The following is a 25391-nucleotide window of genomic DNA, read 5'->3' on the forward strand; positions in this document are numbered from 1 at the left end:
TTACCCATGAAGACTAAATGATACTTTCATACATTCTAACCATCTGATTCTTAAATTTAGCCTTGTGACAGCAAACTCCAGTAAATAAATACTTCTGCTGCCACCACCACCATTCACTTAATGCTTTAGCATCCCCTTAACCTTTATAAGATGCTACTGTAAAGTTCATTCATTTCTTTGTATGCATTTCATTACAAGAAAAAGAGGAGGATGACTTTTCTGGAATGACAGTAATTCCTAGAACAGAAGACTTAAACAGACAACTTGCAGATTAATATGAAGATAAGAATTCATCCCTCTGAATGAGCAACAGGATCCTTTGATGAGTCTGTGCAGAAGTTTACTCTGCCTTCACCCAGGTCTAGCCTGACTGATTTCAGCAGACTTTAAACCAAGTTTTTATATGCAGTACCTGAGATACTGGAGGCTTGCAAACTTCACTGAAGTACACTAATTGCATATTTGGGGAGACAGGGTAATTTAACATATGCACCTCTTTTTTTTTTTAAGTAGGCAAATCTGTATGCACAGAAGCTTCCTACAATCCAAGTTCTGCCACATACTTCAAAAATTACATCCCAAACTGATGTTACTTGCTGCAAGCCTGAGAGCAGCTTGAGCAAATGTTTAAAAACAAACTGCAGAGCTTGCTTAGAAATGGTAACGTTTATAGCTCCTAAACTACTGCAGGAAATAAAACTCAAATTAAACACATCTTTTTCTATTATTCATGGGCTCAAATAAGCCATAAGTTCCTCCAGCATTAGCTACACCCATGAAATCTCAGCAGCAACTACATTCTCATCCAAATCATGGCACAAATGGATATGAAAACACAGCAAAGGAAAGAGAAATAAAGAATGGATTCTACAGTACATACATTCTGGTGGAAGTCTGTTCTTTCTAAAAGCAAGTCTTTCAGTTTTCTTTCTGCTTTCTGCCAAACTAAACAGGACTCCGTAAACATACTGACGAACTGGCCTATAAAGGAGAGCAGCAGGAGGCAGGTCTTTGTTGGCTTCATCTTCTATAGAAACGGCAATTTTGATTTCTCCCTTTGGCATGAAAGAAAGCAGAAAAACATGACATGTTACAGTGAACAGAAAAGTATTTAGGTATGCACGGTAACTCAATCCAGATCCAATAAAAAAAGAAAAATGGGCAAGAAAAATGTGATTTAGCAGTAATGTGGATCTTGGGTTTATGAAGGTAACATCAGAGGAGGATTACCCTCCAATCTACTTGGCTTTCCTCCCCTATGTCTCTAGGTTCTCATTATCCCTAATGCTTTCCTCTTTCTCTTCTCCATCACATACACTTATTTTTATTTTTTTTTCTGGACTACCTGCAGGTGTGGATTACCTAAACACTGATCTTCAAATATGGACACTTTGAAGACTGAAACAGTACACGTGACAGTGCAGCAATAATGCACTTCTAGACAGTTGAGACACATTTAAAGCTGATTTAGATTTCAGACAGTTATTTTAGAAAATACATAAGCTGTCTAAAAACACTCGTCTGACTTTTTGGTGCAAGAATTTGAAACAACATCAGGGACTCAAGAGAAAAAAGCCCCACAGAATTATGATTTATGTATTTTGACCTAGTCAAAAATCTCAACTGGGAATTGCTTAAGTGAGGTTGTTTCTAAATGTATATAAATAAAGCTCTAGCATTTCTACTTTTTCAGAAAAAAAGCAAGGAAGAATCTTCCAATATTCTGTCTCAAAACAGCAGCAGCAATATTCTAGGCTGTGTCTGTGCATCTTACCATGGTAAAATTTTCTCAGAAAGCAACTGACTACACAGCATTGCTCCCAGATATCAGCCTTTATTTTCAACACTGCCAAGTAAGCACTTCATTTTGCTACTTTCACTTGAAAAAACATTTCAGCTGTCCCAATAATGAATACAGTCACTGACATCTTGGAGTGATTACAGTATTGTCAGATTTAACTCAGACCATGCTACTTCAGGTGTGTCTAAAAGATCTCTCTCTAAACATCACAGCTACATAACCTGGAACAGCTCTCTGTGCCAATTTCTAAAGAATCCCATAATTACACAATCAGGTATCTGTCAGTGTACCCATGGTTCACTGAGCACTCTTGTTCAAAAGCATTTCAGCTAGTGAGGAAAAAAAAGCAGACTTTACTAATACCAATTTATTTTCTTCTGCAGCCACCCCTAGACTGACTTTTTTCTCTGTTGGGAGTAGATTTCTCAAACACAGGCTTTTAATTAGTTTTCTTCCATTTTGAGATACAATAACACTGAGTTGTGCTGGAGTGTGGATCTGCCTGAGGGCAGGCAGGCTCTGCCAGGGACCTGGGCAGGCTGGGTCAATGGGATGAGGCCAAGTCCTGGGTCCTGCACCTGGGTCACAAGAACCCCAGGGAAAGCTCCAGCCTTGGGGCAGAATGGCTGGAAAGTGCCCACTGGAAAAGGACCTGGGGGTGTTGGTCAACAGCAGCTGGAAAGGAGGCAGCGTGTGCCCAAGGTGGGCACCAGCACCATGGCTGGGAGCAGCACTGGTGTGGCCACTGCCGAGGCTGCACCTGGAATCCTGGGGTCAGTCCTGGGCCCCTCAGGACAAGAAGGACATTGAGGGGCTGGGGTGTGTCCAGAGAAGAGCAACAGAGCTGGGGAAGGGTCTGGGGCACAAGTCTGATGAGGAACTGCTGAGGGACCTGCAAGCATTCAGCCTGGAGTAAGGAGGCTGAGGGGAGACCTTGTTCTCTACAGCTCCCTGAAAGGAGGTTGGGGCAGGGTGGGGCTTGTCTCTTTTCCCAAGGAACCAGTGATAAGACAAGAGGAAACAGCCTCAAGTTGTGCCAGGGGATGTTTAAATTAGATGTTAGGAACAGTTTTTTCACTGAAAGAATTGTGAGGCTGGATCATCATCCCTGGAGGCATCTAGCAGACATGTAAATGGGGCGTTTTGGGACATGGTTTAGTGCTGCACTGGGTTCATGGTCAGACTCAAAGACTTCGAGGGTCTTTCCCAATCTAAATCATGATATGATTAAACAACAAGTAGCATTTAAATGTAAAAAGAAAACATGGCTATGCAAGGTGTGAAACAGAAGCGGCACCAATGGTCTCCATAAACCTTTTGGTTCTTCACTTTCCTTTGATAAAGAGGAAGATGGCAGCAATATAAGCTATGGTACAAGCAAACACAGAAAGCAGGAAATCCAAATCTCAGCCAAGGCAGAAATTTCTCTTTTTTATGGATTTGAGATCCCCACCTACAGTCATTGTCCTGAAGTGGATTTTTATGTTAAACAGAAGTTAACAGGAGTGTGGCAGTGCCATTTTGCTAGATGCTCTACAAATATGCAGTGAATGGGCTTGCTGTATGGGAACCAGTAAGTACTCTGTGTTTCAGACACTAAGAAGGAAGAAGATTAAAGTTGTTTCATTCTGGGACTCATCTGTTTGCACTTAGAAGGAACAATGAACTTCTGTCTACTGAGACTAGATTAAGTGAAACACAGAGTTTTGCAGGAACACCACTGCCACAGCTCCTTCCTGATTCAATACAAAGCTGCTTCCAGACATGCAGAAGCAGCTTATCCCTGCTTGTTTCTGTAAGAAGCTCTCCCATTGTTTCCCAAGGTGTGACTGTTCTGGTAGATTTTTTTACTGGACACACTGAGCAGACAAAGAGTCCAAGCTGAGTGAAAACACTTGCAGCTTACCTGGGATTTGAAGGCTAGCACATAAAACAGCCCAACAAAAAAACCCAAAAAGCCATCAGAAATGTTCTGTTTAACTAAAACGAACAAAAATTCAGAACATCACTGAGTTAATCTATAATTACCTTTTAGGCTCACACAAAAGGGACTCCTTACAGCTGCTATGTTTCTATCAGGGCTAGCTACCAGGGATGAGAGGGATCAGATCGTGAGGGAAAACAGTCTAAGTATTTTTGAACACTGAAAATAGAAAAGACTTGGCACAGACACCAAAGAACATATGCAGGAATTTTTAAATGGAAATTAACTCTATATAAAAACATATACACGTTGCACAGACACACACACACACGTGCAGAGATAGGAAAATATCTAATCCTATTTGGGAAAAATTATTTATTTTGTACCTAAACACATCATCTCATATTTATTGGAACAATGTACCAGACCAGATCAGTGGTTAGAGAACAGGGGGGGAAAAATTTTAGAAGCATTAAAAATGAGCCAGAACTCAAACATTTAAAAACGAACTTGCTAGAAATGCATGCACAATTATCTTTACAGAATCATTATCTTCCAGTCAACTATTTTTAAATGTCATACCTTGGTTAGGACATGAAAGATGTAGGGATACATTAACCCCTTCTTGTGCCTGTGTTCTGCCACTCTTAATACTTCAGGTGCTACAGGAGGTAATGGAGGGGTAGTAATATCCATGTGGTTCCTGGTGGGCATTGACAACAGGCATGGGATTTGTGGATTACTGGTTTGATTCCCTTTGACTTCAGCTGCCTGACTTCCTGAAGAAGCACTAGAGGAACCTTCTACCTGTAACAGAACATACAAAGCAGAAGTGCTTTTGAATGTGTACAGAAAGATACCAGATTAGCCAAGAGGAACAGCAAATTCCTTCTCTGCCCACAATGAAAACACTGAATCTTCACCTTAGGTTGTATCAGTATGTAGACTCAAGATAACTACAGAACTTTTCAGAAAATGAAAATTTTCAGTCCTTGTTGACCAGCAGAAACACATTATTAAAAAAAACAAATATTATGGGGTAAAGCTTTCACTTACTAACAGTTACAGTAATTATTTTTCTTTACTTTTTTAACTGCACAGTAAGGAAGGGGGACTGATGACCTCCTAAGGAAACCTGAATGGCCTCTTAAATAAGTACTTCCAAGATATGACAAACTAAAGGGGTTAACTGATAGTCACAAATCCTGTAAATTTTCTCGACTTCCATTAAAACATTCCTTCTCAGCCTGTATTTCTAAATGGAGCCAGAAAAAAGACATTTAATATAGTGTCTGAACTCAGAAATCTTGTAAATGGTTTTGTGCTTTTTAAAAAAAAAACTGTAAACCTACTGGTGAATAAGCCTTTTGTAAGCTTTATGTTGTATCTCTGACAGAGTTAATTTCTAAAAATCCTGGGTTTAGTTTAAGAGTTCACACAAGTTTAATGCCTACAAACTATTATAGCAGTAAGAAAAACTTCTGAGACTGAAATTTAATTTGTTCACTTGATAACACTTCAGGCATGAGTATTTGCACAATTGGGGTAGAAAATTCCAAAGTAAACATTTAAAAGTAAAGCTAAAACAGAAATGGCCAGAGCCATGAACAAGTAACAAAAAGACAGGCCTAAAAAAGCCCTGTTTGTTCACTTGAGGCTCTTACAAAAATAAAAACCTGCATGTAAAAACCAAGGAATCCCCCAGAACCTCCAAATACCTTCTATAGAAAGATGTCTTAGTAAAAACATGTACTAGCAAAATATCAAATGAGCAACTTTATTTCCAAATTATATTTTAAGCAAACCATCAAATAGGATGTTTACTGAAAGATAATATTTTGAGGTGGCAATCCAGACTTCATTTTATAAAAATGAATATATTTAGAAGAATGGTTAAAACTTGTAAACCATTATACTTCTAACACACTCTATTAATACAGAATGTTTTTATCAACACAACAGCTATCACAGCTCTATTAAATCTGTATTTTGAGATTTCTTTTTTAGTTCAATTATTTTTATCCCTCTCTTCTACTACCTCAACAACTAAAAGTCAGTGATACTGGACCACAAAGAGAAGTTTACAGCACTGCCAATCAATGAGGGCACAGAGGGAAGACAAAAATCCCCAAAGGACAGCAATGCTTTCCCCACTTGCACTCCCACAGTTCTTCCTGGATCTGCTCCAGTAATACTCAAAATTGAGGGATTACCACTGTTAAAAGTTGTTTTTTTTTCCTTAGTAATATATAACCACCCAAATGAGCTGAGCATACCTTTGTCATGTCTCATCATGCAGAAAGACAATGACAAGCAAGGAATTTTGACATTTAAATCAAAAGTGTCAAGGTTGCTGCTACCTGTTTGATCTATGCTAGGTTTTCAGCACTTTATCTCAAACTCATGGAGCTCGTTCACTCAAAATCTTCATGAAATATTTCCTCTTTTTTTGATCATGAATATTACCTCTCTAGAAAATGAGTCCTGTGAGGAAGGGCTGAGGGAGCTGGGGGTGTTGAGGCTGGAGAAGAGGAGGCTCAGGGGAGACCTCATCACTCTCTACAACTCCCTGAAAGGAGGTTGGAGCCAGGGAGGGGTTGGGCTCCATCAGCCAGACAAGAGGGCATGGACTGGAGAATTCCTTCCTAATATCCAACCTAAACCTCCCCTGGCAGAGCATAAGCTTGGTTATTAGGAAGGAATTCTCTCTAGAGAGGGTGCTGAGGCATTGGAATGGGTGCCCAGGAGGGGGTGGATTCTCCATCCCTGGAGGTTTTTAAGCAGAGACTGAATGTGGCACTGAGTGCCATGGGCTGGGAACCACGGGGGGAGTGGATCAAGGGTTGCAATTAATGATTCTTTCCTTGAGGTCCCTTCCAACCTGGATGATTCTGTGATTTATCTACAAAATGTACTCATAATCCTCCCTGTCGTGTTCAACAGATGCAACTGTCTTCTGCAGCTACTGAAGGCTGAAGAAGTGGTTTGATATAAAAAGCAAATCAGCAAAACTCATGAGCACTCATACACTAAACTGGATGCACTTAAGCTGGGCTGCATGCATACATCTATTAGCAAGATTAATCACTGCTTAAAGAGCTCTAATTCTGCTTGTACAAGGACAGGCAGACAGACATGCTGTGCAGTGTGTCCCATACACCCATCACCCCACTCAGGGAGGCAGCACAGCCCCCAGGACACTGCTGCTGGGACACTGTCACCATGCTCCAGGCACAGCCCTTGATGTGGAGAGGAAAGGAATGTAACAGGTCAAATGAACATTTGCATATGGTGAGGGATCAGCAGGCAGATACAGTTACCATATGGGGCGTAGTCTGCAAAAACAATAACCACTGATGGATGAGATCATCAGCCTGAGATTTGAAGCACAAAGCCCAAGCTTACTGGAATTTCTTTGTCAAAGGTACAGGGCAAAAGATCTTTTTGTCTCCAGTTTAAGTTGCTTGAGATTGGGGTTTTTTGACACACAATTAACAGCTGGTGTGAAGTTCCATCACCAAGACAGAGATATTAAATGCAAAAGCTGTGAGCGTTCTTTCCCAACATGGTGCAAACTTGGAACGCACACCATTATACCCTTGATTTGACAATGGTTTTAAATTTTGAAGAAATATGGTAAGAAAATGTTAAGTCTTTATCAAGGCTTTAGTCACCTCATTCTTAAACTTAAGTAGCAATACATTCCAACTTGTCCCATGGAGCTATTTTAATATGCATTGAGTGAAATTCACACCAGCACTTATAAAGGGCTTTTACTCCTCAGCTGAGCTTTAATATACCTATAATGGTCTGTGGCTAGCCCTGAAATGTTGCTAGAGCTGTTTTCACTACACTGTAGGTTATATGACATGGACTCTGAACCCACTTAGACTGCTATAATCCCCAGTAAAAATCAAAATAGTGCACTACTGCAAACACAGATGCCAAGAGCTGATACTGTTAGCAAAAGAGTCAACAAGTTTGTTGGTTTCTTTCCACTTTATAGTAGTTTTTTTTTTTTCATTTTTATGTACATGCTACACTATTCCTTGGAAAACTTGCTGTAATTTGAAGCTGCTGTTCTGTAATTCACAAAAATGTGTAAAAGTTTATACAACATCCTACAGATCAGTATTCAAAACTTGACTGAAGAGTTTGCTGTAAAGCTTTAACAGAAAGTAATACATTTTGGTGTTTGGAACTTAAGGAATTACCTTTGTTTGGTCTCCCAGGTCTCCACGCGTTTGACTTTCTGACTGGCTTCCTGTTTTTTCCCAGCCTATTTTGTTCCCACTGACATGGCTGCAGGACAATGTACAGAAAACACATGGAATTAAACTGCTCTTTAAGAAACAATGGGATAAATCTTTGGAGACAGTTAGTGGAACTGTGAGTCAGAAACTGATTTTTTTAAGGGATGCTATATATTAGAAATGTCAATTTGTAGGAGTCTTGAAGAGTCTTCAATATCAGCATTTTATTAGTTTACCCTGTTTCATCAAGTCAGTTGATGACTAAATAATGTGCATGCAGGAAAAATTCCTCATTGAACTTTAACTATTCGTCCTGATGCTAAGTAAATGCCCTCAATTAGAAGTGTTTCTTTTAACTGCGATATAAATGACACTGGATTTCAGTTTCTAAGTTTATTGCAAAAAAAATGCATAAGGAAACGCTATAAAAATGCAGAAAAGTGTCATAGTTTTTGCTACAGCAGGTGTATTTCCAGTCCTACACTGAACAGAAGCTGTGAAAGCTTACCTGATTTACTAAGCAAAACACATGGTAAGATTTAAAATTATAAGATTACATCAAAAAAAAACCCAAAGTCCAAGCCATCCCACGTAATTGTAGACACATTCAGCATTTAATTCCCAGTAGTAACATACTTAAACACACAACCCCAAACTTTTAGAGGCAATCAGAGACCTGCTCAAGCCCCAGGCTTTGATTAACACACAGTAAGCCACTACAGCTAAGAAGACAAAGGAAAACACAAACTGCCTCTTCAGATTTCCTTTTTGTAGGTCAGGAAGCAGTAATTAAATGAAAGTCTGCACAGCTTCATTGCCAAGGACAGGCATATGATCTCAGGGAAGTCAGAAATACTGTGGCAGTAAACAAGGTACATCAGCAGAACAGAGCAAAACCAATTTGTTCCATGCACAGCCTGGCAGTGAGGGCTCTTAAGTCAGTCTTAAATGGTGAATTTCTGACATTCACACCAGGCTTCCTCCCAAAGCCACATTTATCCCAAAATTTAAGAAGTGTAAACTTTACAGATTCAGTGAAGTTTCAGACTTTCAGCTACTGAAATTTTAATTCCTTCTACTGTGAACTAGGACTGTTTCTTTTATACAAAGTAAAGAACTCAAAGGCTTTATGACATTTACAAAAATCTCACTCTCCTTTCAATAAAACATAGGGGCAGAAATGGAAAAACACCCAACATTATTTGGTTTTGGATTTCTGTTTGTCAGGGAACGAGGTGTCTAGACCAAACCATGGACCTGTTTGTAGCCACAGTGACCTGAAACTTTTTTTCAAGGTCTATCATCACTTCCTTGCAGATTTCTTATTTACAAGATTAATTTTAACTTACTTCACTGCACCTCCATTGCCTTCATCATTGTCGGAGGACGAAGATGTAGAAGAGGCAGGAAAATAAGTTGAATCCACATGATTGGGGCTGCCACTCTGAGCTGGGTTTATTGGAGAAGATCGTTCATACAATGGTGTATGTTTTCCTTCGTGAGGAATGTTACTGTAGTTGTTCTGCTCAGAAAGACTTTTTCCACCTGTTTCCAAGGTTATGGCTGGCTCAGAGAGACTATATGGGTATGGACCCTGACCTTGGGCCCCACCCTGATTGGACATCTGCTGGGCCTAAAATAAAGTGATCTTTCTTAAGTGAAGGTAAAAAGGCTTTCCTTTTAGAACAAAATACATTATTTAATCAAGTGACATCTTCCAAGTCTACATTAAGTCTCAGCTATTGTGGACATCCATAAAAACTGTAGCATCACTGTAAGTTCCAGATTTGAAATTCAAGCAGTGCACGCCCATGCTGAAAAAGGTTGGCTATACCTTCCCACCTATATTTTCATTTCATGAGCACAGCAGGTTTTTCCCAAGGAGAAGAGCAGAGGACTGTACTTACCACTGGTTTTGCTTGTAGTGAGGTCTGTGGAATGTTAAGCATCTGAGAAGGAACATATGGTGGCACTATCCCAGGCATACCAAACTGATTTGGTCTGGCTGCTGTATTGCAAACAGGGAGGTGAGGAAAAACAACAGGAAAAAAAAAAAAAAAAGTCATTCATGATATCACTCCCCATTTTACACAGATGTTACCCTTTTTTATCCTTTTGCTTCTATGGTTTATTTATTCTTGTTCTGTTAGCATGCCTCTAAGTTGGTTTAATTAATTTTTTGCATTCTAACAAAATACTTTGTAGCTTGTGAGGTCTATTTTACTTGTCTCAGTTATTTGTATCACTCATTACTGCATGTTTCTATTCTACCTGGGAATAGAAACCTACCTGTTCCAGTATTTCACCATCCTCAGGGTGGTGAAAAAATGCCAGAATGATTTGTGGAGCAACTTAAACACGTATGTTAGGACATAAAAAAAATCAAAGGCTCTAAGGGGATTACTAAAATACATCATTAAAGTCCAGTGGACTCCAGGAACAAGAAGTATGTTTATGGAAAAGAAGCAGACACTGTCTTCATGACTGGAATCAGTCACCAGATCTCAGTTGTTGACAGCATCATGCTCAAGTGTCCTGATGTTAGAACAGGAGCAGCAACAGCCAGGAATGGAAGAACACAACCATGGACCCCATGAAATCCTTTTGAAAGGGGCAATGAAAATTGCCAGAAAATAACCATTTTTGCAAGATCCTCCCAGTAAAACCATTTCTCACTTATGATTATGTGAGGGTTGAATTAAAATGAAGCCTTGTTTCTTTCATTACTTACCTAGGTAATGTGGTGGATGAAATGGCATAGGTTTATTAGTTGCTGAATAATAAGCAACTGCTCTCTTAAATCGAGTGACTTTGTCATCCGTTCTAGACTAAAATAAAAGAAAAAAGATTGGTCAGAAGCAAATCCAGGCACATCACCTCCAGGTGGACAGTGTGCTGTAGAGTAGTTAATGCAGACTGTGCCACATGCAGCATCATGCCTATGGAGCCAGGAGGACTGCAGCACACTCCAGCACAAGAAGAATTACTCCATGTAAGAATAAAGCTTGAAAATACTATCTTCACACAGCACTGAGTGCCAATGGCAGTGCACAAAGCTGGACTACAAAACCCTGTTAGTTCTCAAGAACTTTAAAGCACTGAGGGTAAATGCAGTGCTTTTACCTTCAGAAAATGTGGGCACTGCACGTACCAGCAGACTCCTGGCAGCAGCTCATGCAAAACACTATTTTTACAGAATGGAATTCTTCAACACAAATGCAAAGCTGGTTTAAAAAAAATACCCAAGCCACTTTTTTTTTTTTTTTTTTTTCCCCTTTTTACTTTACCTGTGAATGTTGAAAAACATCTTTTGCTATGGCATCCAAATCAGTGGTGTCCTGAATGTTACGGACGTAGTCGGCTACGGCTTTGATCACTACGTCACAGGGCGGTAAAACTAACTGGTGAGCACGTACCTGGGCAGACAAACACAGCCAGCATCAAGTTACCTGCTGCTCTACACACCAAACAATCAACCCTCCTACTTATTGAAAACATATGCAACCATTTCCATGGTGCCAGATGTAGTATCTAAATATCTGGGGGTCTTCCACCTTGTTTTTAAGGCTTCGAGTTGATCTATCACTCGTGTATCTTGCCCTCTACAGTGTGTATATATATATATATATATACACACAAATATATGTATGTATGTAAAACCTCACCTCTGTCTAAGTACTTGCTGGTTAAACACCAGCTTCAACAAGCAAGATCAATAATGCTCATTATTTTACTGCTTTCTAGCTGGATACTTCCTCCAGAGCAAAAGGCTTTATCTAATGTGGATACATTCATTTCACATACACACACACACACACACACACACACATATATATATATATATACAGGCATGCCAGAAGTTATTTTGACACAATTTAGACTCTGAATGAATGTAAAAAGTGGTATCAGAATTGATGAAGGAGATCCACTGGGAACAGGATGATCTACATGTACATAAAAAAGGGAGGATCTGAAAACCAAGTGGAGAAAAGAAACATCTCAAGGAAACTTATTTTCAAGATTCTATAGAAATTGGTCTAAAAATCATTATTTGAAGATTACATAGCTTAAGTGTTTGTGTATTTTTTTTATCTGTACTAGAATATATTTGTACAGCTTCACATTAGCAGTAATATTTCAGGCAATAGATTATTTTACATTATACACCAACAAAGACTGACATATGGATTTCTCTTGTTGCTACAATGTGACCATAGTTACTTTTGGTTATAGGGCTGGTTACTCTTTTTGCAGACACAGAGGACAATTCTTAAGAATATGATTCCATTGATAAAATTGTTTCAATATTCTGCCATTAAAATAATGGATGTTCCACCATCCCATGAGAGGTGTGTCTGACCTCCCATATTAACCAACTGCTTTGAGTACATGAGAAACATGCACTTAAATGCATGCTGAAAAATTTCCTGGAGTTCATTGCCTGAGCACACACAGACCATAGGCTTTTGTGGGCAAAAGAAAGCCTATGGTACAGTCTACTCAAGATCTTAGGAAAATGACAAATTCCCACTAATTCACTGGTCACTGAGTCAGGCCACGGGTTCGAGAAGAATGACTTTGGACTCTGTAGCAGAAGACTTTCCTTTGTAGTAAGAAAGCTGGAAGAAGTCTGTGGGACAACAACAGCCAAAGCTCCTGCAGCTCAGCAGCTGGCAGCACAGCTGGATGTGCCCAACCAGGTAGTTCTAGACTGTTCCTTGGCCTGATTCTCATATCCACATCCCAGAAACCCTGGACTTCCATCTCAACACTGTCAACAGGCTCCTCCTATACCAAGTCCTGAAAATAAACTGAGAATTATTCAGTGTAGGACTATGGGAATTCCTGCTCCTGCATGCACTGTGGGATGGTTGGTACCAGTCCCCAGAAACTTCAGGTCAAGCAACTATCACAGACCATTTCCACATTAAAAGCAGTGAATGATGCTGCTACCTGGGGCTGGAGAACTACTCAGCCATAGGTGGCTTCTGGTCCTTTCCTTCTGTAGCAAGAAAGAGATCTCCAACCACGTGTCCTAAATTCTCGAGAATGCCTGAGGAATTTCTAAAAATTCTGTCTGGAATTTCTGTACAATTCCGGAGCACTCTGTGCCTGCAGCAGTTGCTAGACTGTTTTGCCTTTAACATATTATAATCTGCCTATTTGCAATGTTCAGTGATTCAAGATTTGAGGTATCATTATTATTTAACAGCTCTAGTTTTTAAGATATGAGAACATAAGGTCTCATGCTTTAACAGAAAATACTGAAATTCAGCTTTCTCAGAAATGTTGATGCAAAGGCTGATTCAGTCTGAATCAGAATTTATCTTTGCAAGTTTACAATCTGTACCACAACCCCTTTTTATTTCATATGGAGTCCACCAGATGTAATTATTTTCTTTGCTGCCCTTACTTGCCTTCTTCCTATTTAAGCCACTTTGCCCAGATGCCCATTTTTATTAGTTTCTTTTCCTTAATGTCTACTTTTTTACATATGTCACAGTCAGTGTATACCTGGTTCTTCTCTACCACAGATGAGCTCCACATTTTATAAACCTAAATTAAGAACAGTTCTCTGTAGTGGAGTCAGTGGCATGGTAATTATTTCTATTTCAGATAGTAAATTCTAAATTTTCATTAGTGTGCATTCTGAAAATATACAACAATCCCAAATATAGATCACATTTGCCTGTAAGCTTACAGTCACAAATATTGATGGTAAAATTTTGCACCCAAGCTGCAAGCAGAAGCAACAGATTTTCTCTTCTCACTGGTAATCTCAGTCGTTTTGTGAACACCTACCATTTTATTTGTACATCCAACAATTACACATCCCTAAAGTGGCTGAGTCATTACAGGGCTGTGGCACGTTAGATGTGCTCTCTGCCTTGGAAAAACCCTGCCTTACTACCACAATGTTTCTGCAATCTCTGCTTGAAAATTCAGTGGATGAAAGGAGCAAGCAATCTATCATTAGTTTTATGTGATCTCCAAGATAATAATATTTCATAAACTGTAAGCACTTAGCATCAAGAGAAGACATCACATCACTCTGGCACTAACATTCAGCTTAGACCCTAGAATTATTAAGCCCAAATTAGACACTTTAAGGGCTTACTGTGCATACTGCCCCCAGCTTAGCTGCATTTAAACAAACAGCCTGAAGACCTCACTGGAGTATATTCTTAATTCCTCAAGTGAGACCTTATGAAAACATGTATTACAGACCTAGAGACAGACAAGCTACTTGGACTTTCTTTTTTTCTGTTTCAAAGACATCCAGTTCGAATGTGAGAATACCCTCAAAACTAAAAATGTCATGACCTACACAGAAGCCAGAAATGAGAAGTGGAGAAATAGGAAGTACTTTCATGATACTGAAGAACAAAGGATTCCTATTCATTTTTGAACTTTCCAGGAATCCAAAACTGTAGATTTTGAACAGAATCATAAATAATGTTTCTAATAATGCATGCATTAAAAGCTAACTTGTCTTACTAAGGGTTAGGTGTGGGAGAAATTAAGACTTAACAGCAGAAGTTACAGAAACCGTGTTCATGGTTCAAACTCACATTCAGCTGCATGCAAAGCATTTTAGTGCAAAATTAGCACAATTTTTTAACAATTTCTCATTATAGAACATTTTTTTCCTAGAAGCTGTTTTTTTTCTCACATCCTCTACAGAAATGTTTCAGACAAGAAACAACATGGAAAATCAATTTTGGAATGGGAAACATGGAGGTGGATTACACACTTGGAGGTCATCAGGTTAGAAAACATGACACATGAAAAACTGCACAGTTTCTTTGCTAGTTGTAGGACTACTCCAGTTTTGTGATGAACCACTGACAAAAATCAGAAGCAAACCATTTAATGCACTCTGAAAAGATTAGCTAGGGAAAGGAAATTGATTCTACACAGTTATTTGTCATAATGGGAGGCACAGTGCAACATCACAAGCCAAAAAGCTACAAGACAAAAACGTCTTAGTGTTTGACAAAAGAAACTTGCAAAAGTCTTTTATTAAAAGAGAACAGAATCACATATGTGTAACTATTAAGTATTAGGATACTGTAGAAGGTATATAAACTACACTTGGGAAAAGCTCCTCAGTTCTTGGACAACTCCAGTTGCCCACTCTCTCCAGGAAGCAAAGCCTGTAACAGCTAATCAACATAAGTACTGCTGTGCTTGCTGGAAACAGATAATGAGTTTAGTTTTATTTTCAAGCCATTAAAAAAGTGACCTTGAACATTCAGCTACATATTTCTTCCCCCACTGGAGAGAGAACAGGATGAAGATACGAAGAATGGTACAACAAACTGACTCAGTTTTGGTATTTTTGTCTATTAATTTCTATTAGAGATTGCATCTAAAGTGTTTGATCTTGTATCAGCCTTTGAGTGTTGAAAGCATTTAATCTTACAAGCTTGTAGTGCATCTGATCTAATGATAAGCTTTCTGAAGACACAACAAGGACCCTGGAAGTCTTAAAATCCTCCCAAACCAGAAAAGCTCAGCTTTTCCCTAAAGACTGAGTTTCCAGATAGAAGTTGTCTCTCCTCTTCCTTCCATCCTGGTTGGGAAACTGACCTCTTTCTACTTTTGCATACGTCATGACTGCAACAAGAACACACACAACATGGAGGTCATTTGCTAGCAACTTATACACACAGGACTCTGAGAAAACCCAAGCCAAACAGAGGAACAACAGGGATGTCAGAAAGAAAAGGAGAGAGCAGGAACACAAGCCTGAGGTGTGATACAGGCTCACTTTACCTGAGACAACCTGTGTGACAACCCTGCACCCTACCATGACCTCAAGGCCTGGGCTGCTATCCAGAGTGACCTAGACAAGCTACAGGAATGAGCCAACAGGAACCTTAAGAAATTCAACAACTACAAAAGCAAAATCTAGCACCTGGGCAGAAATAACCCCTGGCTGCTCTGCAGGCTGAGGCTGTGCTAAAAAGGACGTGGGGCTCTTGGAGTAGCACAGCAACCTGAACAGGAGCCAAGAGGGCAGACTGGCAGCAGGGATGCAGGAGCAGAGCCAGCAGATGGAGGGCTCTTCCTCCTCTAGGCTCCTTAGATCACCTCCAAAGCTTTGTGTGCAGTCTTGGGCTCCCCAGTACAAGCCAGATGTCAAAAATTTGACCCAGTTCTGCAGAAAGCCATCAGGGTGGTTAAGGAGTTGCAGCACTTGCTCTATATGAGGGAATGGGGCTTATTCAGCCTGGCAAAGATAGGCTTTGCAGATACCTAACAATAGCATTCCAATACCTACAAAAAGGTTACTGAGTACATGCAGCTATGCTCTTCACAGTGAACTCTGCAAGAACAAGAGACAGCAGACATAGCCTGAAACAAAACAGGTTCAGACTGTGTGCAAGGTAAAACATTTTTACTGCTGGGCCTGTCAAACCATGGAGCAGGCTGCCCAGACAGGTTGGACAGTCTCCAACCTTGCAAATTTTCAAGCCGAGCCTAAGCAAAGCCCTGAGCAACCTGTTCTGACCTCAAGCTGACCATCATTTTAGCAGAAGGTTGGACTAAATGACTACCTGACCTGCCTCATCCCATGATGACCCTTAACATAAAAACCCTCAGGCAACAAACACTTACTTGAAGCAGATCTTGAGACTACCACCTTTGTTATCTGAGCAGCAGCAAATTACCTAAGCACCTACTTAGCATATTGGTCTCCCTCTGGCAGACACCCTCTGAAGTCAGCAAACAGAAATACAGGAATTTCCTAGAGCAATTCAGAGGAGCCTAACCTGCATATTTTGCATTGCTTTTTGAATGAATCTGTTTTCCTACTGAGAAAAAATAACCAAGGAGATCAGCTAGCTAGTTATTCCAGGTAAAAACAAATGTGGAATATGGATGGTCACCAGATCAGAGTTTGCCAAAGACAGCCCAATGCATTAATCTTTTCAAAACCATCCTAATGGGAAGATGATCCATCACAAAATTAAGATAGCAATCTCAGTTTCTCTGCATACACATCTTTTTCAAAAAAGGGAGATTGTATTAACTTTTATCTCTAAGGTTACCTTGTGAACAGAGTCAGCATTTTGGTGGCTTGCACTCCCAAACAGGTACTATTCATTCCAGAGATAAGCAACTGCCCTCCTAGTATCATTCTGATGGCATTATGCATTGATATGGAAGCTCCATACTGTAACAAGCTTTCCAAGAATAAGAACTGAATTGTTTTTGCCTTTAAGATAAATCCTAAAACATATAAATAAAAAGTAGTATAATTCTAATTACCAAACAAGGCCTAGTGATCAAGTTACTTTCCAGTGAGTCTCTCAACCCCTTCCTTGTTTCAGCTTCTGATCTGGTGGTGGTAATTTCAGTGAACTCTGCTTGCAGTCAGGTAACAGGATGCAAGCACCTGGCTACTCATCAATTAGATGCATGATTTGCTCACACAGGGACATTCAGAGAGACAAGACCCTGACTCAGAACAGCTGGCAGGGTCAGTTTTTGATTCTTTTTCCCCTTTTGCAGCAACAGTAATTCAAATCTCTTCATTTAAATTTGTCCATGGAACTTTACCAGTTTTGCTGAGCTGAAGGTCATTGTTGGTGTCTTCTGATAGGCACAGCTTTATATCCAGCCTGTGAAGATGTCCTGACTGTTAGGTTTATTTCTCTCTAGATGTGAAATGAGGATTCTTTGTTCAGATTCCCATTTCCACTCAGCTGTCCCCAGATGAATGCACCACCCTCATGTTCCTCTTTTAACCAGAGGCACAGGATCCTCAGTTTTGCTTTTCCTTCACCTATGCTGACACCTGAGCTGATACATCAGTCTCCTACCAATGAAGACTGGTAGTTTCTTTTCTCAATTAAACTTTTTATTGGTAACAAAACTTCCATCATAGGAAGAGTTATCTTCTTAGTAAGATATTAAGAATGCATTATCAACTGCCACAGTCCTCACTGAAACACAACCTATCAGCCCACTGGGAACTAAATCTGTTTGCTTTGATGCTCAACACCATACTGTCCTAGGTACAACAGATTAAAATCTTTACACAAGGAGAAAATGCATTCTAAATCCCGAGGTGAATGAACTGGGGAATCAGAGCTCTTGGTACCTGAGACTGGAGAATACACAATAAAACTCTAAACAGATGCAACAAAGCAAAGTTTGTAAGCATGGCCCAGGAGTATATCCTGGGCAGTCTTCACCCACTCCCTTTCCAGTTTTCATAACAGCTTGTTTGTAACTGTTCTGAAAGTAATTGTTGCTATCAAGCTCCTGGCTAACATAAACATGTCTTCCAGGTTTTTTAACCATTTATAAAATATAGGAAGCAGTGCTTTTTGCACCTGTGCAATTAACAAAAGAGGTCTCTCCAGAAAGATTTGGAATGACATTGACATACTAGTGTGCAGAATGAAATTATATTGAATTAATGAGATTCTTAAATAAGTTATAACTTCAAACCATAAGCACTGCTGTAACTGAAGCTAAAAACCAAAACAAAACAAAAAACCAGAAAGTTGTTCTGTGGCACTCAACAACTACCCAGCAAGCTGCTGTGAAATTAAACAAAATCACATATTGTGGTAGCCTTTACCCTCAGTAAGGGCACTAATTTGGGTCTTTTTTGCTGATAACAGCATATCAGTTTTCATGGAGCCTGTAGAGCCAAATAGGAATCTCTTTCAAATCTGATTAATATTGGCCAACAGATTAAATAAATACAAGGGAGGGCTGCCTAAGACAGCTCAGTGATGCTCAAAGGAAACAAGTGTCATTCCCTTAGGATGCCAGTTAAGAAGCCCAACTGGTGCTTCCACTGAAAATGTAAATCTAGAGGCAAAGGCAACAAGTATCTACAAGCCTAACAAGTATCAACAAGCCTAAACCACAGGAAAGTATGCCCACCATCAGAAAGTTTATTAGCCACTTTGAGTGAAGTCCTATATTTTAATCTTTTTAGTAAAAAATGAAAATACAGGCGCACTCAAGTCTTTTCATTTTCCATCTCCAGTTTCACAAGGAAGCAGCAAACATGCATGCACAGTTTGTTTTGCCACTGCAACGTGCTGACACTTACCTTGCTAAACACAGGAGAGGCAGCAAAATGGGGATGAGTGTAACATCAAATTGTCACAGCCGTTCACTAAGCAATGCACGTGCAAGCCTTAAAAACTGCTGAAAATCTTCTATCTGTTCTTAAATTCTACCTTCAGCAAAATATGTCACAAATTTTCAATGCTTCATAAACTTTGGGAATACAAGGGGGAAAAAAACACCGCCTACTTTTGATGTACTTCTAAACAAACAGTCCCACAGAATTTGTAAAAATCAAACTGATCTATACAGTACACCTTAAGGGAAAAAGGCAGGTCTGTTGTGGCAGAGAGAAAGGCTGGACACTATTACCCCCTTCTCTGATGTGTCCAGTTTCCCTTTTATAGCTATCTACTTGGCAGATGTACAAAGCAAGTGTGATGAAGCAGCAGAACAGACATACTGTAAACCAAGAGCATCAGACAAAAGTTACTTGTCTCAAAACAAATAAAAACCCTACTGAAGGTCATGGTGGCTCTCTTGCACAATTATTTGCACTTTAAAAAGTACAGAAAACTGACTATTGCACACAAACTCAGATATTCACCTAATTATTTTTGACAGTTGAAGAATATAACTAAACAATAAATTCTCCTCTTAAAAACAAAAAACCAGAGTATGAAGCTATATTCTCAAAGCCAAACCCCACTGAGGGCACATGGCTCATGCAGCTAAAGGGCACTGAGGGGGATCACACAGGCTAAGTTTAGCCTTGCAAGGCTAATCACCCTTGCTATCCTCTGCAGTCAACAAGGAGGCACTGGGACACCAGAGCCTGGCATAGCTGCTGTGAAGTAATTACACTGCTCTGATTAACTGCTAAGATTTATTTTAGCTTATTTGCTCATAGTTGTATTAAATTTGTACCTTAAGTGAAGCTAGTGGATGTTCTGGACCAAGTAAACTCCAATGAAAGGAAGCCAAATCTTCATCAGGTAGAATATGATTACCTGAAACATAATGCAGAACTGTAAGTACACCACAGAATATGACAGCTCCTATGCCCAGCAAAACAACTTTGCAATCAGGCCTCAGTTTCCAATCAATAGGATTAACAAGGAGAGATTAAGCTGCAGATACTTTTCTGTTACTCCAGAAAAACCTAATTAGCATGCTGCTGCTGCAGCAAGGCAAAATTCCTTCTGCTGAGGAGCACTCTTCCATGAAACCCAGCTCACTCAGAGAGCCAACAGAGCCAGTCACAACACATGGTGCCAGCCCCGACCTGGCGTGTCCTCAGTGGGACTTCACGGTGCAGGTGTGAGAGCACATCCTGTTGCTCTCCAACACAAACTGCTGAGCCCCTCCTGCATCCCACCACCTGCTGTTCCCTATCCACACAGGAGCTGCCTCTGGAACCTGCACTCTGCTCCAGCATCCAGCCTGGGGCAAGCAGCAACCACCAGGCAGGTCTGCTTAACCCTCTGAGCAAGGCAGCTCCCCTGACACCCATCAGCTCCCCTGACACCCACCCAGCTCCCCTGACACCCACCCAGCTCCCCTGACACCCACCCAGCTCCCCTGACACCCACCCAGCTCCCCTGACACCCACCAGCTCCCCTGACACCCACCAGCACCCCTGACACCCACCCAGCTCCCCTGACACCCATCAGCTCCCCTGACACCCACCAGCTCCCCTGACACCCACCCAGCTCCCCTGACACCCATCAGCACCCCTGACACCCACCAGCTCCCCTTACACCCACCCAGCTCCCCTGACACCCACCAGCTCCCCTGACACCCACCCAGCTCCCCTGACACCCACCAGCTCCCCTGACACCCACCCAGCTACCCTGACACCCACCCAGCTCCCCTGACACCCACCAGCTCCCCTGACACCCACCAGCTCCCGACACCCACCCAGCTCCCCTGACACCCATCAGCTCCCCTGACACCCACCCAGCACCCCTGACACCCATCAGCTCCCCTGACACCCACCAGCTCCCCTGACACCCACCCAGCTCCCCTGACACCCATCAGCTCCCCTGACACCCACCCAGCACCCCTGACACCCACCCAGCTCCCCTGACACCCACCCAGCTCCCCTGACACCCACCAGCTCCCCTGACACCCACCAGCTCCCCTGACACCCACCCAGCTCCCCTGACACCCATCAGCTCCCCTGACACCCACCAGCTCCCCTGACACCCACCAGCACCCCTGACACCCACCAGCATCCTTGACACCCACCAGCTCCCCTGACACCCACCAGCTCCCCTGACACCCACCCAGCACCCCTGGCACCAGCACCCCTGACACCCACCAGCTCCCCTGACACCCACCAGCTCCCCTGACACCCATCAGCTCCCCTGACACCCACCAGCTCCCGACACCCACCCAGCTCCCCTGACACCCATCAGCTCCCCTGACACCCACCCAGCACCCCTGACACCCATCAGCTCCCCTGACACCCACCAGCTCCCCTGACACCCACCCAGCTCCCCTGACACCCATCAGCTCCCCTGACACCCACCCAGCACCCCTGACACCCACCCAGCTCCCCTGACACCCACCCAGCTCCCCTGACACCCACCAGCTCCCCTGACACCCACCAGCTCCCCTGACACCCACCCAGCTCCCCTGACACCCATCAGCTCCCCTGACACCCACCAGCTCCCCTGACACCCACCAGCACCCCTGACACCCACCAGCATCCTTGACACCCACCAGCTCCCCTGACACCCACCAGCACCCCTGACACCCACCAGGCTCCCCAATCCCTCAAGTTCCTTTCCCTGACCTGACCAGAGAGGAGCCTGGGCTGGCAGCATCAAAAAAAATGAAGCTGTTTCACTGAACAGAGCCAGTGCCTGTATTTACCAAGCTGTTCATATCAAACTGAAGACCACTTAAATTATTTTGGGCTTGTTTTTGCCAAAGCACATCACACTCAGAAAAAGTTCTAAAAAACTCTTACTACTAGGAAATAATTAAAAAAGATTGAATTGATCAAAGAATAACTTATCAACCACTAATACAGTTCAGTGTCTGTGGATCCAAAGCTAAGCAGAATGTATTATTACACTTCTGGGAGCTAACATAAGGATATTTTCAATGTCTGTTTTTACAGATGCATCAGCTTAGCAGTGAATACACAGTTCTCACTGCTCTTAAACATACTACACTTTAGTGGGTTTTTTTCTGTTGTTTGGTTTGGTTTTAAATTTCAGTTTGGACAACATCTTTATGTCTCACTGACTGGTTAAAAACATGACTAGATTCTCTGAATATGACAATTGTTTGCTTTCTTAATATTTTGTTTGTAAAATCATTTAGTTTGCTTTTAATACTATTTAAGACATGAAAACCAAGCAAGCTGTCTGACAAATAGTAGACGCCCTTTCAAAGAGTGAAGTCTTTGTGTCCAATCAATACTTCACCTACTGCTGAGATCTCCAGCAAGGGAACATTGTAATTTTTATTAATTAGAAGCTAAACCTTAAACTTGCATGAGAAATATTCAACAAGTTTGTATCTAACAGCCACATTCTTACCATTATCAAAGTAGGATTAGACAGCCTTTATAATGCAGGTCTGAAACAATCAATTACAGCCAGACCACCAGACATTTTGTGATAACTAACAGTAACTCCTGCAGATGACCTAAAACAGTCAGAGTTCCTCTCCCTTCCACCAAAAACTCAATCTTGTTTGGTCCCCATCTGTCATTTCAGGTAACTCCATCCCCTTGAACACAGACATGGAACAGTCTGACCATCTGAGGAGTTCTCAGCACACACTGAATTTACAATGCTGGAGTGCAGCAGTGTTTTCTCTAGTCCAAATAAGCCTGTACTCACCTTACGTAGTCCTACAATTTTACAGAGAAACAGAATGAGACTCCATGACTAGACACATGTTACAAAAGTACTGTCACAGTGGGAAAGAGATCAATGTTATATAAGCAACCTCTATTTCTTGACCTGGCTGAACAACCTCAACATATATTGATTTTTCCCATTTTAATGGCTTATTATAGTGTACGCCTTAGTTTGTTGTGGGCTTTTTTTTTAAGCAATTAGATACTAATTGAAGCCACTGCCCTATCTAAAGTGTTCACTGAATGAAAGCCCTATGCTGTGCTTATTTTTCTACTGCTGAAGCTTTTTCTCCATTTTTTTAAATCATTCTGAAGCACTGGAGTAAAAATTTGCAGAATAGCCCAAATCAACTTCCTGTTCACATGAAGAACAATTAGGACAGAACTTTTTAAGAGAACACTCCTGGAGGACACAATATCTCGGCCATACTTTAAAGCTGTAGAAAAGAAAAAGTTAAAAACCAAACCAGGGAAACACACTGTACACATAACATCCTCCAAAGTGCTAGCATGGGGAGTTACACTGATGTCTCTGAAACAGGAGAGTAAAGTTAACAGATTCATGTGCCTTGCCATGTAATCAAACACTCACTTATGCTTTCCCATCCTGATTTTCTTCATTCTACTTATCAGGTTCAAAAGAGACCCAAAGAGGACACATGAATAAGGGCAGAATAACCTGCAAAGCCAGACAAGCCCCCAGGTATTAAATAAAAATATTAAAAATTAGATTTGAATGAGCTGCCCTGCTTTAAACACATATCACACAACACACATTTCTATGCCTATATGCATTTAGTTGTTTTTTTTTTAATGACATCATTATACTCCTATACTTACAAAATTCAAACACTATATGTGTCTTGTAAGCTCATATAGTAATTCTTTATCTAATTACTTAGGTTTTGTAATATTCACTAATATAAAAAAGAAAAACCCTCACTGCAGGAAGACCTCCCAAGTATCTTCTGCTCTAACCCTGACTTCCATAAACTTTATTCTGCTTACTGGTACTGAATACACACACAAAAGAAATGCAAAAGAATGAACAAAACTGAACTCTTGCTGAACTGGGTTTTTTTAACCTTAGAACTAATTTGGCAAACCAAAAAAGGCTACAAAATATCTCTCTAGAAACCATGTAAAATGATGTCAAGTTTCTTTCTGTAAGAGCTTGCTGAAAAATATTTTGTCATATAAGATACTAAGAAAGAAAAATATTCAAGAGCTTCTTGCAGAAAACTAAAAAAAAAACCTACAGAAAATCTACCAGAATATCTTTCACATACCATTTAATATAACCAAGCACTGTCTCAACTGACCACGCAGCTGTAATTGTGACAAGTTAAAATGATGTAATTCACAGTAACTCACAGAGCATATCTGCAACTGTGAAACTGCTTTTCAAGCAGTAATTCCTACTCACCCATTTGGCATTCAACAGTTTATTTATAGACTCTAAAAGAAAGCCTAGTAATTGTAGTCTTTCATACAATTTACACTTTTTTGTTTTAAATTGCAGCTTAGCCAATCATCTGCCATTCCTTCACAGAGCCATGCAGGCAGGTAACCATTCTGGACAAGAAAAAAAAAATTTAAAAAAAAAAAAAACAAAAACCAACTTCAACCAGCCAAATAATTCTGTCTTTCTTACAGTAAGATGAATTGGTTCTTTCCTTCTTAGTGTAGAAAGCACTTGCCTGGAATTTACAATTGAATAATTTAATATTAGGGACTACTAAGCTGTTAGTGTGCTTAAGCAGTAATACACAGCTCTCACTCACAGCTCTCAAATTAATTTATTCTTTTATCATCATGTATCCATACTAAAACACAAAGTCAGTGAGAAAATGAAAGAAAAATCCAGTTTTCTCAATTTGCTTGCTCAGTACAACAAGAACAAGAACATGGCTGCTCTATCCTTATTTACCCAAAAAAGAAGTTAAAATGCTGTTCTGAACAGCTCTTATTCAAGTCAACTCTAGCAGTAATTAATCCACTCTTCCATTTGAGAGAGTATGACTGTTATTCTCTGCCAGTGCTGTGAACACAGTGAGTTAAAGTTGTCACATTTAAGTACAGATGTGAAGCTGAAGTCCTTCCTACCTGTGCTCCTTAAAGATACTGCACCATTTAGCATTAGAAGCAGCAGAGCTAAAAAACTATCCAAATAAAACTAATGCAATGGTAAGATGCTGGTCACCTGTGCTTTCAGAATTCTTGTTTTTTTTTTTTTTTTCAGACCCTGCAGCCAAAAAATATTCACTCCATAAGTTACTTTTAGGTAGAACACAAGTAAGACAGAAGCATGCTTCCCCAGTCTGGAGAGTGTATTATTAAAAGCAGACCTTGTGTGCTATACAAGACCAAAACTAGCAGAACCACAATTGTCCTGATTCCCCCCCCACCCACTGAGAACATTTTGGCGAGGCACAGATTTGCAGAATTCTTACTTTCTACTCCCTTCCAGACAGCCACAATTTGCATTGCCTG

The 25391-nt window shown here is 40.8% G+C and overlaps 1 protein-coding gene across 4 annotated transcripts in view; it reads right to left on the reverse strand.

The window, feature by feature from the left end:
• Positions 1–25391, reverse strand: part of FAM120A (family with sequence similarity 120 member A) — a 54924-nt gene that overhangs the window by 22427 nt on the left and 7106 nt on the right. For 3 of the 4 annotated variants that reach the window (XM_071755320.1, XM_071755318.1, XM_071755321.1), the window contains exons 3-10: positions 19946–20028; positions 11266–11394; positions 10710–10806; positions 9886–9986; positions 9328–9611; positions 7940–8027; positions 4308–4532; positions 881–1055 (exon numbers count right to left, since the gene is read on the reverse strand). In XM_071755320.1, coding sequence (XP_071611421.1) covers positions 881–1055; positions 4308–4532; positions 7940–8027; positions 9328–9611; positions 9886–9986; positions 10710–10806; positions 11266–11394; positions 19946–20028 — 1182 coding nt within the window. The remainder of the gene's footprint in view (positions 1–880; positions 1056–4307; positions 4533–7939; positions 8028–9327; positions 9612–9885; positions 9987–10709; positions 10807–11265; positions 11395–19945; positions 20029–25391) is intronic. The other variant, XM_071755319.1, reaches the window with a different exon arrangement.

This window comes from Heliangelus exortis, chromosome 12 (assembly GCF_036169615.1).
Source record: "Heliangelus exortis chromosome 12, bHelExo1.hap1, whole genome shotgun sequence".
NCBI lineage: Eukaryota > Metazoa > Chordata > Aves > Apodiformes > Trochilidae > Heliangelus > Heliangelus exortis.